We start from the raw sequence: 14,078 nt of genomic DNA, 5'->3' as shown, positions 1-14,078 counted from the left end.
TCTAAATAATTTTGTGTTTGTAAGAAATTCAGTTGGGTCCTCTGCCCTTTGACAACAGATTCCACATTCCATATGGAAACTTGGCTTTAGGAATTTACCAAAGTATATAAAAATATGAGAACGATTACAAAAATACGTGATAGTGAACTGTTTTTTGGCTGGAAGGTGTGGCAGAAAAAACATTATAATAGATGATCAACAAGTGTTTGGATGCATATACGTATATATATATATATATATATATATATATATATATATATATATATATATATATATATATATATATATATATATATATATATATATATATACAGTGGTACCTCTACATACGAGGAGCTCTACCTACGAGATGCTTGAAATACGAGCAAGCAAAAACAGGAATGGCTATGAATAAGGAATCCATTGTGGGTGAATTTGTGTTTTAGGTGCGAGAATACGCTTGTGCACATCATAACGCGTTCCTTCTGCTGCCATGCATTTTGTAGCGACGAAAGACCTCCGGGTGACTCTTCTTCTGCCTTTTGTTGTTCTTCCTGAGACCAGCATGTCTACCAAGATCTCGCCGAGGCGACGTTCTGACGATTCCTACGAGCACAGCGACGCGTTTAAAAAGATGCACTCTAGCAAATTCCTCAAGTTTTGGTTGGAAAACAGCTGTTCTTCTCATAAATATGCCATAGCCAGGGGCGACCTTTCCTGCTTATTAACCCTTCATACGACAGGCAACTATTATTGGTCATCTACAAAAAGTGCTTAAAAAAACCTGGCATCTACATGCAGTTGTGGTCAAAAGTTTACATACACTTGTGAAGAACATAATGTCATGGTTCTCTTGAGTTTCCAGTTATTTCTACAACTCTGATTATTTCTGATAGATTGATTGGAACAGATACTTCTTTGTCACAAAAACATTCATGAAGTTTGGTTCTTTTATGACTTTATTATGGGTTAACAGAAAAAGTGATCAAATCTGCTGGATCAAAAATATACATAGAGCAACACGAATTAGCAATTTTGGTGACTACCGTCAACCACGGTGGTGGTAGTATTATGCTGTGGGGCTGTTTTGCTCCCAATGGAATTGGTGCTTTACAGAGAGTAAATGGGATAATGAAGAAGGAGGATTACCTTCAAATTCTTCAAGATAACCTAAAATCATCAGCCCGAAGATTGGGTCTTGGGCGCAGTTGGGTGTTCCAACAGGACAATGACCCCAAACACACATCAAAAGTGGTAATGGAATGGCTAAATCAGGCTAGAATTAAGGTTTTTGAATGGCCTTCCCAAAGCCCTGACTTCAATTCAATTCAATTCAATTTATTTGGCAAGAAAAAGCACCTTAAACCCCATTGAGAACTTGTGGACAATGCTGAAGAAACAAGTCCATGTCAGAAAGCCATCAAATTTAACTGAACTGCACCAATTCTGTCAAGAGGAGTGGTCAAAGATTCAACCAGAAGCTTGTGGATGGCTACCAAAAGCGCCTAATTGAAGTGAAAATGGCCAAGGGACATGTTACCAAATATTAGTGCTGCTGTATGTATATTTTTGACCCAGCAGATTTGATCACTTTTTTCTGTTCACCCATAATAGAGTCATAAAAGAACCAAACTTCATGAATGTTTTTGTGACAAAGAAGTATCTGTTCCAATCACTCTATCAGAGAAAAATCTGAGTTGTAGAAATAACTGGAAACTCAAGAGTTCTTCACAAGTGTATGTAAACTTTTGACCACAACTGTACATGAGCATCATATTTAGAGTCATGTCGGCCACTTTATTAACATTTTGGAATTTAATGGTGGCCCACATGACCCAAAATTGAATGTCCAGAAGTGTGGATGCTAAATTGAAATTAGGATTGGTATATCATTTTTATTTTTGTGATTGAACGGGAAGGGTTAAATGTATCATGGAAGTAAGTTAGTGTTAAAAATGGAGAAAAACTTGTTGACTGACGTGTTTCACAGTGCGGGCCATGGAAGCCATGATGACACTGACAGTGGTAACTTCCGCCTGAGAGGACGCACAGTCCGTTGTTCATGCAAGGGTTGGGCTTACAAACATCCACAGGCTTTCTCATTTCTAGGAGGAAAAAGACAATTCAGAGTTGGTTAAAATGTCATTATTTTTTTACCATTACTTTGATAGTCGACTGATCATGGAGGACGGGAAAGACTAGGGTATGACGATTGCTGCTAGCCCCTCTTAATCTATTAATGTCAATGATAGTGAATGAAAATATAATAAATATTATTTTAAAATGACTATATTTTTATTTGAATTATGTTTATTTGAAAATTTGAAACTTTTAAAATATTTATTATTTTTCCTCCTTTTTTAAATTATAAAAAAGGAGAAAACAGTACATATTGTGTTTAACCTATTATGATTTGATTAGAAAAAACATATTTTAAAGGATATATTCTATGTTTTAATTTCTAATTACTTTAATCTTTACCCCCAAAACCCCAATTTACTTATGATATTGATTATCTTTACATTTAAATTAAATTAGTTTCAAATAAAAACAAACTAAAAAAACTAGTTTTTTTAACTATTTTAAAGAAATCATTCCAATTTTTTCGATAAAATACATTTTCCCTGATTATTTGTAAACTAAAGAGCAAATATCAGGTGATTTATATATAAAACAAGCAGGGGGGACCGGCGAAGCTTGTTTAGAACCAAAAGACAATTGTTGCACTTTTGAAAAATGGGTGTTTAACAAATAAAAGATTGGATTTAAACACTTAGAGAAGGTGAAGAAATTCAATCACTCATCTATTAGGATCCGACAGCTGTTTCTGGCCACCAGAAAATAAATTCAACTCTCTACGTTGCACGGTTTGGACAAACATAGCGAGAGAATCTTAACATACCCACACACTCAATTCCATAAATCACGGTTTATATGGATTATAGACAAATGGTTACTCCTCTACGTAAAATAATTCATTGCGGCAGCTCTAGTGTCCAGTTTTTCCTTTTTTCGCACTTTCGCGTGACTGTGTGAACACAGATTGGACACAAAATGGCAGTGTGAATTTGGAATTTAAGTATAACAGTAAAACAGCACTTTTGCGTATAAATGCGGCCTAAGTTTCCTGGCCCGTAACATTGAAAGCCTTTCTTTTCTCCTCACCCGAGCACACCATCTGCACCACCACATCCTCAAAGTACTTGAGATCCTCGTAAAACGGCACCGAGATGAGACGTTCCTCAGCGCCGGCCACCCGCAACAGGCCATCCCGCTGCACGTCCCCAACCGCGACGACAAACAGCGACACCCCGTCCTCGCGCAACCTCCGAGCCGGAACCAGAGCGTCGTCGCCACCCGAGCTGTCGGTCAGCAGCACCACGGCCTTGCCCACGCCCGGACGGGCTCCCTTGGCCGCCGTGAGGACATGCGAGCTGACGTGAAGCAAAGCGGCGCCCGTCGAGGCCTTGCCGCCCACGTAGCCGGCCAGGGTCGCCGCCTCCAGGACGTCGGAGCCCGTCTGGTGGGCGGCGAGGTCGAAGACGGTGGTGGCGCGGCGACCGTATGTCACCAGCGCCACTTGGGCCAAGTCGCGATTTATGTCAAACTGGACGGTGAGGCTGCGCGCAAAGTCGCGCATGGCGGCAAAGTTGACCCGGCCCACACCACTCGAGGCATCCAAAACAAACACCAAGTCCACCGCTTGACCCAGGCAACCTTCCAGGGAGGAAAAAGACACAAAAATATGACTTGCACAGTATTAACGCTTGCACAAAGAATTATTTGCATTAGTTTTAAGATAGTAGTAGTTAATTTATTCATTCATTTTGTGAAGTGCTTTATCCTTACTAGGGTTGCGAGGGGTGCTGGAGCCTATCCCAGCTGACTGAATTGGTGGCCAGCCAATTGCAGGGCACGAGTAGACAAACATCCATTGACCCTCACACTAATACCTCAGGGCAATTTAGAGCAAGGGTGTCAGACTCAGGTTGGTTCGCGGGCCGCTCTAACGTCAACTTGATTTCATGTGGGCCGGACAATTTTAGATATAATATTTAGATTATTTTTTTTAATAAATGGATTAAAAGAACTGGATTAAAATCCCTGAATATTCAGTTTTTTATAGATCTAAAACAATGTTTATTTTAGCTTTTTAGCTATATTTAGCTATATTTTTAGATTTTACAAAATGGTTTTTAAACTAAAAACACAGAAAAAAATGATAAAAAATTACAATTATTGATTTAAAAGGGGTAAAATCAGGAAATTTAATATACATCTATACTTTTCATTTTAATTTGATCCTAAAACAGAAAGTCGGCACTCATTATTTACTTTCTCGGGCCACACAAAATGATGCGGCGGGCCAGATTTGGCCCCCAGGCCGCCACTTTGACACATGTGATTTAGAGTGTCCAACCAGCCTACCATGCATTTCTTTGGAATGTGGGAGGAAACCGGATTACCTGGAGAAAACCCATCCACATGCAAACTCCATACAGGTGGACCGACTTGGATTTGCACCCAGGACCCCAGAACTGTGAGGCCGACGTGCTAACCACCAAGCTTGTGAGAACTACTGATCTCATTAATCAACTGAAATCCAACACAATTTCCTACATTGAATTTAACATGTCAACTTTTGACCCGCAATGGACAAGCACTTTTTAAGTGACTAGCGGTGTTTATTGTTGAAGCTGCAACTCAAGCTTCTTGTCCGGCCAATATTCAATGATGTTATTATCATTTAAAAATTGGGCTACGGTCCATAGTTTGGTCAAAACCTGGATTAGCCAAATTAGAGACAATATTAAATAGAGAGTGCCACCTTGTGTATCCACACTGCAGATCTTTGCCTTGAGTTCAAGGATTTTGCTAGCAAGCTGATTGGAAGAACCATAAGTGAGGGTCCTTTGAGGGTTCCCTGTAATGTTATCCAGCTGTCCCCTCATCGAGTCCGGCCCCACCGCCACAAGGAAGATCTCCCTGTCCCGCGTGTACTTGGACGGCTCCGCCAACGGGTCAACGGCGGGCGTTCCGGTAAGCAGCACCACCACGCGTGGCAGGTCGTCGCTGACGTCGGCGTTGACGAAGCCATTACGCGTGATGTATCGCAACGCCTGGCCCGTCCTGGCGGGGCCGCCGACAGTTGGCAGGGCGTCGGCCAGCTCCAACATCGCCTTCGGGTCTCCTTTAAACTCTCCCACTCGAGCTTCCACTCGAGCCTCGCCGCCGAAGACGGCCAGGCCGATTTTACTGGGCGTGCTAAAGCCAAGTGCCATCTTCAGGAAGCGCTTCAGGAAGGACTTGAGGCGTAGAAAATTTTCCGGGGGGAGTGTGGCTGAACCTTCCAAAAGGAAAAGCAGGTCCACCGCGCAGTCCAGAGATAGAGCCGGCGCTGAAAAGGGACAACAATAACATTTTGTGACCTTACATCCAAAAATATTGAACTGTATCATGTCCGGGGCTGCCACGATAATCGACGATTACGAATCTATTTTGGGCAGTGGCGGGCCGTCAGGGTCTTTAAGGCCTTCTCTGCTGGACTAAGAAATATCTGAATCACAGACTGATGTTAATTATATTTTGTCCATGAATACTTATTAAATTATTCCAAATTGTCTGTTAGCTTCCTTTCATTGCTTTTCCCCCTGGTTGCACTGCTTCCAGATGTGTGTTTTCATATTGAAGCATTTAACCAATCACATTTCAGCCATTATTTGTTGCCAGGGTCAGAAATCTGCCTCAAGGCCTTCACAATCAGTTCTGCAGGCTCTGCTGCATTAAACAAGCGTTGATAAGACTGTTGCTTTAACCAATCAGAATTCGATTTGGTGACACCAGGCCTTCTCGCAGGCGTAGGGATACGTCATTGCCTTCTCGCAGTCGTAGGGATACGTCGTCGCTTTCACCAACTATGATTGGCTAGTGATAGAGTAGGCGGGCCAAAGCCAGAGTGAGCCAGCCAGAGTGAGTAAACTCAACCGACAATGGCCGACAGAGGAAAACAAATGGATTTGGTTGCAGATTTGCTGGCAAGGCCATTTTCAAGACGGACTTTTCAAGAAAAAAAAGCTGGACATCATTAAGAAAGGTCGGACACCTCCAAAGCAAGCAAGCCTGACGCAACCGGGAATGAACATTTTCAGCACTAAATCGAATAAAAACGTATGCAAGAAATACGACAGGACAGACTTGACTTTCAGCATTAGCTCCGATGCCGATAGAAAAGGAGGAGGAAAGAAAGGAGGATGGATATTGTGTACAGGTAAAAATGATTTTTGGTGAGTAAAATATGGCTTTATTATTAAATAAATAATATTTAAATTGTATGAGGTTATTATTGATGATTTTTTATGTGTCGCAGCTGTAGCTGCAGTAGAAGGTTTCATAGCCATAAAATAGTTTTTGAGGGTTGGATTGATTCGTTGAAGGCGCTACGAGAAAATGCACGGACCGCCAGTGATTTTGAGTACTATAATCTTGATGCTAAAATATTTAACTCGATATCGATACTCCAGAAAAATTGATTGTGGTGGGCCATACAGATCAACAAGAGCTGGCTCCAGAGGTGACTGTGTAGTTCCCTTCTAAAAGAGTGCATTCAGCCAAAGCACCTTCTCTGTCCGTACTGGACAAAACTGGAACTCTATACCAATTAATATACGTGAACTCCCGTCTCTGAACCTCTTCGCCAATCATATTAAAGCACAGGTGTCAAAGTGGCGGACTGGGGGCCAAATCTGTCCCGCCTCATCATTTTATGCGGCCCAAGAAAGTAAATCATGAGTGTGACTTTCTGTTTTAGGATAAAATTCAAACGAAGATTATAGATGTATATTATATTTCCTGATTTTCCCCTTTTTCAATCAATAATTGCAATTTTTTAATCCAATGATTTTTCTTTTGGTGTTTTTAGTTCAAAATGCATTTTGTAAAATCTAAAAATAAATATATAAAAATATTTTCTGTTTTCCACTTTAATATTGAACATGATAAAAGAATATTTGTGTGTGTGTCTATTATGTGTCATTGTTTATCTTCAACCTACACGAGGGACTAAAGATGGAAATTAGCCGTTGGCTACAGTCTTATATATTAACATATTTAAATCTCATTATACTTGTATCATGACAATAAAAGCATTCAATTCAACACTTGCATGTTCATTAACGTGAATATGAATATGTTCATTAATATGTGCTGTCCCTTATAAATAAATCAAACTCAAACCAGAGTATCTGCAAACTCCACACAGGTGGACCGCTCTGGATTTGAACCCAAGACCCCAGAGTCGTACGGTGTTTGTAAGGTTTTTTGGGGGTTTGTAAGGGGAATCATAATCATTTATAAGGGCAGTTATCGGCAGAGGTTGACAGGTATGCTAATAGCATCTTAAAATACAGACCACAATGAGGGTCTCCTCCATAACCTGGCGGACACACACAAGTGTAGTCCCTCTGATTTTCCGAGATGCACGTTCCTCCGTTCATACACGGTTCTGAGTCGCATGGGTCTGTCGTAAAATACGTACAAAATACATTAAAAAGATCCAGGAAAGATCAGCAATAAAAACGAGAACGCTCTACCGGGACAGACGGTCCGATGGCAGATGCTGGGGTGCTTCTTGTAGACATTCTTGTAGCTGCCGCACACACAGGCAAAAGATCAACAAGTAACATCTGGTCTTCAGAGCTTTGCGTCCATATTTACTTGCCTGTAGTATGGACAGACAGACGTCTGGGGGAAAAAACCCTTGGAGCCTTTCCAACATATGAAATTCCCCTGCAGCTCCTTCACCGTCTCCAATGTTTTTCTCTCACAGGGGAATGCCTCTACCTGGCAACCTTTTGGGAAAAGCATGTGAGACGATATCACACTTGTTTTAAACAAACGCACCCCCAGAAACAAATAACCGTACCTGCTGGTGCGTCATTACAGATGGAATGAGAGGTGAGTGTCGTATACAAGCCGTTGACGGCATCGTCAAAATGGTCGGCGAAGAAAACGTGGCTATCTGTCGGCTCGCTGGCCAAAGCATGGAGCTCTTCCCACCTGGGCGAAAAGAGGGTTAAATCCTGTTGGACTTAAATTGAGTGGTTAGCGCGTCTACCTCACAGTTCGGGGATCGAGGGCTTGAACCCACGTCCAGGCCTACCTGTGTGAGTTTGCATGTATAGTGGTACCTCGAGATACGAGCTTAATTCGTTCCGGGACTGAGCATGTATGTCGATTTACTTGTAACTCAAATGAATGTTTCCCATAGAAATGAACTAAAAACAAATTAATTCGTTCCAACCCTCTGAAAAAACACCCAAAACAGGATATTGAATTGGAAAAACATTTTAATTTTTCTAATTCGCCATCTATTAACAAAGTAACAAATAACTAGTGGTTTAATAGTACTAAAATGTGTTTAATAGTACTAAAATTAGACGGATTTCGTGGATGGGAGAGAGGGACAGAGAGGGGGAGGATTTTTTGCATGGCAATGTGCTCGTAACATAACATAAACAAATTTAAATGAACTTGGATTACGATGCAGACACACTCAAAAATAAGTTTAATCTAACCTTACACTAAACTTAATTCTAATTTTGTTTTAAATGTTTATACCTTTCTTCTCCCAGGTTTGCTCTATTTGGCCCGCCCCCACCTGACTTTCAGATGCAACCTATCGAGGGTTGTTTGGTTTGGTCTTCCCTTCAAAATATTCCCAAAATGATGCACACAAATGTCCTCACAATAGGATAACGCACGACCACTTGCCAACGAGAAGAAGTATATACGCCATTCGCACTGACTAACGGGGAAAAAAACACTGAAAAAATGCAACGCTCCGCCCAGTGCTCGCAGAGACATTACAAAGAGGGAGTTGCGACCAGAGACATTATACGAGGGAGTTGCGGGGAGAGAGACAGTGCCCATGATGTTCTTATGAGCAGCTCTATGCTCGTTTAACAAAATTTGTCTTGTATCTCAAGATAAATATTTGCCCGAAATTTTACTCGTATCTCAAATTGCTCATATGTAGGGGCACTCGTATGTCGAGGTATTACTAGACTTGAGTGGGTTTTCTCCTGGTACTCCGGTTTCCTCCCACATCCCTAAAACATGCATGGTAGGCTGGTTGGACACTCTAAATTGCCCATAGGTACGAGTGTGAGTGTGAATCATTGTCCGTCTCCTCATGCCTTGCGATTGGCTGGCCACTGATTCAGGGTGTACCCCACCTCGTGCCCGAACTCAGTTGGGATAGGCTCTAGTACCCCCGCGAACCTTGTGAGGATAAGTGGTACGGAAAATAAATGAATGAATGTTGTACCTGGGATAGTGTAAACCGACGGCGAACAAGATGACGCCTTTCTCTTTGAGCTGCGCCGCCACCCAGACGGCGTCACCCTGTGACTTCCCATCCGATAGGAGGACGGCGACACGGGCTGCGGCAGAGGAGTTGTGGCGCCCACCTGGGAAACCTTTCCAAAGAAGGTACTTGAGAGCCAGGCCCGTCTGGGTGCTGCCGCCTCTAAAATAGTGTCACACAAGGGAGTTTAAAATGATGAGACAGGCTAGATTTGGGCCCTGGGCCGCCACTTTGACACCTGTGCTTTAAGATGATTGGGCAAGAGTTTCAGAGATGGGAGTTCACGTATGGAAATTGCTATTGAGTTCCAGGTATGTGAGGCATGGATAGAGAAGGTACTTTGGCTGAATGCACTCTTTTTGAAAGGAACTACACAGTCACCTCTAGAGCCAGCCCTTGTTGATCTGTTGTAAAAAAATTTTACAAATTCTTGCAGTGGAGGAGGAGCTTCATGATGGAAGATCTTGTAAATGTATATACATATGTATATGTATATATGTATATGTATATATGTATGTATATATATATATATATATATATATATATATATATATATATATATATATATATATATATATATCAGCAACACGCTATTCTTTTATTAACTTATTTATTACCTATTTATTTATCTCTAAAATGTTTTTTCCTGTGTCTGTATTCTCACCCTCTTGCTACTGTGACAGTAAAATTTCCCGAATTCGGGATGAATAAAGTTATCCAATCTAATTATATATATATATATATATATATATATATATATATATATATATATATATATATATATATATATATATATATATATATATATATATATATCAGCAACACGCTCATTTATTTATTAACCTATTTATGTCTAAAATGTATTTTCCTGTGTCTGTATTCTCACCCTCTTGCTACTGTGACAGTGATTTTTTTCCGAATACGGGATGAATAAAGTTATCTAATCTAATCTAAACTAAAATGGCATCTCCATATTTAACACTATTGTCCCAGTTCAGGCGTTCGTGTTTTTTTTTTATATCTGACAGTCAAACAACATTCAAGCTAACTCATACCAGGCTAAAACGCACCTGTAAGAAATCATCTTCAAGTGCATCTTCAGCTCTCGTTTTGTCCAATAAGAATCCAGAGCAAACTCCAATCGGGGCACGGAACCGAACTGAATGAATCCTACACGCGCCTGAATTAGGAAGGGCGCAACTTACACAAAACACTGACCGTCCAGTCATTGGCCAAGACAAAGTCGCATCGAACCTTATCTGGTCTGATGTCGAGGACTTGACAGAGTTTCAGCGCAAAATGTTTGCCCCGCTCAAAGCTGGCCTTGCCCACGCTGTACGAGCCATCCATAAGAAAGACCACGTCCACGGCTGCGGAGCACTGTATCACTTGAAAAGATATCATTACGCCAGGTCTAATGATAAGTTGAGTGGGAAACCAAGTAAAAACACGTCGGCGCACCTTCAAAGATTTATGAGCGGTAGGTCGAGAGGCACAAAAGAGGCGCGAGGTTTCAAACTTTATCGCTTTCTCAAAGCGTTTTAAGCACGGCGTTGACTTACGCTCCCTGGCAGAAGTGATCTTTAGGAGGTTCTCGCGACTGGTTTGGATTTCCTGGACCGAGGTCCCCCGTGGAACTGCAGGAAAAGATAGGACAGTTTCAAATTCTCCCAAAAATATACTTTTTCCTGTTAGTTTTTTTGTATGAATCCCTTGTTTTTTTTCCACATACTGCACATTTGCGAGCATTAACGACGGCTTTCATTATTTCCGTAGTATGACCCCCACCAAGAGGTCAAAAAAACACCTGTTGCAAGATAGACTCAAAAAGGATAATGACACGTTTGTTTTTACCGTTCATTTAGTCTATAAATAATTGAATTTGATGCTTTTATTGTCATTATACAAGTAAAATGAGATTTATAATGAAGCTGTATTTATGTAGTGTATTTTATTCTAGTAGATCTACAATGTTTATTATAGATATAGATCTCATCTCATTTTCCGAACCGCTTTTTCCTCATTAGGGTCGCGGGGGTTGCTGGAGCCTCTCCCAGCTGACTCCGGGGCCAGAGATGGGGGACACCCTGAATCGGTGGCCAGCCAATCGCAGGGCACAAGGAGACGAAGGACAACCATGCACACTCACACCCATACGTAGGGGCAATTTAGAGTGTCCAATCAGCCTACCATGCATGTTTTTTTGGAATGTGGGAGGAAACTGCAGCACCCGGAGGAAACCCACGCAGGCCGGGGAGAATATGCAAACTCCACACAGGTGGACGTGACCTGGATTTAAACCCAGGACTCCCACTGAGAGGCCGACGCGCCAACCACTCCACCACCGGGCCACCCATAATAATGAATAAATAAATATTCAATAATAAATAAGTTGTCAACATAATAAGTATTCAACATCATAAATAAGTAGGGGATTGCACAAATGACAACAACAAACAAACAGACGAACAGATAAAAAATTAAATAATAATAAATATATTATCAATAAATAAGAAAGAAAGACCGGCAGTTGAGTGGGTAACATGTGGGCCTCATAGTTCTGGGTCCAAATCCAGGTCGGTCCACCTGTGTGGAGTTTGCATGTTCCCCCGGGCCTGCGTGGGTTTTCTCTGGGTACTCCGGTTCCAAAAACATGCATGGTAGGCTGGTTGGACAATCTAAATTGCCTATGGGCATGAGTGTGAGCGTGAATGGTTGTTCGTCTCCTCATCCCCTACGATTGGCTGGCCACCAATTCAGTGTGTCCCCCGCCTCGTCCCCAAACTCAGATGGGATAGGCTCCAGCACCCCCGCGACCCTAGTGAGGATAAAGCGGATCAGAAAATTAATGAATAAACAAATAAGTAGTCAACATAATAGATATAATAAATAACATAACAAATATAGTTAGAGATTGCTATTTTGCAATCGCAGGGCACGAGTAGACGAATGACCATTCACTATCACACCTGCGGGCAATTTAGAGTGTCCAATCAGCCTACTATGCATGTTTTTGGAATATGAAAGGAAACCAGAGTACCCAGAGAAAACCCACGCAGGCCCAGGGAGAACATGCATACTCCACACAGATGGACTGACCTGGATTTGAACCCCGGGCCTCAGAGCTGTGAGGCCGATGCGCTAACCACTCGCACCACGGGCTGCCATGTTCATATATATATATTCAAAACAACAATCCAATCTGTCAAATTATTTTTTTAATATATTTTTTGTTGTTTTTAATGGGCCCTGATGAATTTGACTGTTTTTAAAGAGAGAATAAAAATAAGAGAAACATGAAACGAGGCAAAGAGCCACAGTATATACAAAATATGATAAGGGGCAAAGAGCCGCATGCGGCTCGAGAGCCACGTCTTCATCACCCCTGTACTATGGTAAGTCATTTTTTAATATTACTCGGAGGCCTAGCCAAACTATGACAACTTGAGACTAATATTCTGGAAAATGCGGTACATCATGAATGTAAAAATGACAGTTTTTTTGCATACACTTTAACACTGGTTTTTAAATGCAAAAGATTCTAAACCTAACCCTTTTCATTTGAAACAAAATCTGGCATTCAATATCAATCAGAGTAGGAAAATGTACTTGGCCTTCATGAAACTGATTGAAGCTAGTTGTTTTATGAGGGTACGAGAATGCAAAATTGCGTTTTTTTTTCCGGCTGACCTTGAAGAAGAAAGAGCACCGTTGGAAGTACGCCATAACTGAAGATAAAAATGAGCATGTTGCCACACCTGCAAAATAAGATTGCAAAGTTGGTCAGAAAATGTTCATATTTAGTAGGAACAACACATACGACCAAAGATCATGTGACAGAATAATTTGTTCTATGGCTACTGAAACAAGCCACTTCTCATCGTTCATTAGAAAATATTAAAAACATTTTTAAAAAAAAGTTTGTTTCCACTTTTTTTTGTTCTTTGGTTATGGACAGTTAAAAATACTAAAATACATTTCCATCTTTCCTAGTGAATGAAAAAAATGGCAGGTTAATTCAAAAGTTTAATAAAAAAACAAGTTAAAAAAGTCCAAGTTGAAAAACAACAACAAACAAAACATTTCTATTCATCTAACTTTTAGAAGAAGAAAAAATCCAGACATTCTGAAACATTTTTCAATGTCAAAAGAGCCTCCAGACTGAAACGTATGATTATTGAAAAGACTGCATTTAGTCAAGCTTCAAAGGAAATCCCAATGTGACTCACCAATGCAGCGAAACTCAACCACCTTGTAAACACGGGAATTGTTTTTTTTATGCAACATTGCCCCGATCCAAATAAATAGAAAACATTAATGTTTACTTACCAAAATCCTCGTTCCATGACCAACCCTGACATTTTTTTCTTTGCTTTCACCACTGTTCCCATCAACGCCGGAGAGTTGTTACCACACGTCCACATCCTCCTCCTTCGCACCCCCGCCTACCATTCCACCTATTAACTCATTGGCTGCCATTGACGGCGAGAAGCGTCCATTGACCACTGGCTGATCATGATCCATTGTCATTTAAAACAAACAATGTCCAATTAAAATTGAATGGGAGGGGCGGAATCCTGAATGAACCTCTTGCTATAGCATTAACATCCATTCATTCATTTTCTGAATGGGTTTATCCTCACATGGTTCGCGGGGGGTGCTGGAGCCTATCCCAGCTAACTATGGGCACTGGGCGGGGACGTGTGCGGTCGATTCGTCGCCGGTCTTTTGGTCG

General features: G+C 41.2%; 1 protein-coding gene across 3 annotated transcripts; it reads right to left on the bottom strand.

Moving 5' to 3' along the window:
- Positions 1-233: 233 nt before the first annotated feature.
- vwa2 (von Willebrand factor A domain containing 2) lies at positions 234-13,776 on the bottom strand. 3 transcript variants are annotated; one of them, XM_077626413.1, is made up of 14 exons: positions 13,673-13,776; positions 13,034-13,101; positions 10,906-10,980; positions 10,598-10,731; positions 10,414-10,523; positions 9,305-9,505; positions 7,901-8,034; positions 7,697-7,826; positions 7,569-7,624; positions 7,388-7,495; positions 4,808-5,377; positions 3,145-3,696; positions 1,959-2,084; positions 234-585 (listed from the first exon to the last, which is right to left on the bottom strand). In XM_077626413.1, exons 1-14 carry the CDS (start codon positions 13,765-13,767, stop codon positions 449-451), a joined length of 2,496 nt encoding a protein of 831 aa, XP_077482539.1. In that variant the 5' UTR covers positions 13,768-13,776; the 3' UTR covers positions 234-448. The 3 variants fall into 3 exon arrangements, with proteins under 3 accessions (XP_077482539.1, XP_077482538.1, XP_077482540.1); XM_077626412.1 differs by having other exon boundaries at positions 10,598-10,980; XM_077626414.1 differs by lacking the exon at positions 4,808-5,377 and having other exon boundaries at positions 10,598-10,980.
- Between the last annotated feature and the right edge of the window lie 302 nt (positions 13,777-14,078).

Source organism: Stigmatopora argus, chromosome 18 (assembly GCF_051989625.1).
Source record: "Stigmatopora argus isolate UIUO_Sarg chromosome 18, RoL_Sarg_1.0, whole genome shotgun sequence".
Classification (NCBI taxonomy): Eukaryota; Metazoa; Chordata; class Actinopteri; order Syngnathiformes; family Syngnathidae; genus Stigmatopora; species Stigmatopora argus.
This window is presented reverse-complemented; position numbering and strand designations above follow the sequence as displayed.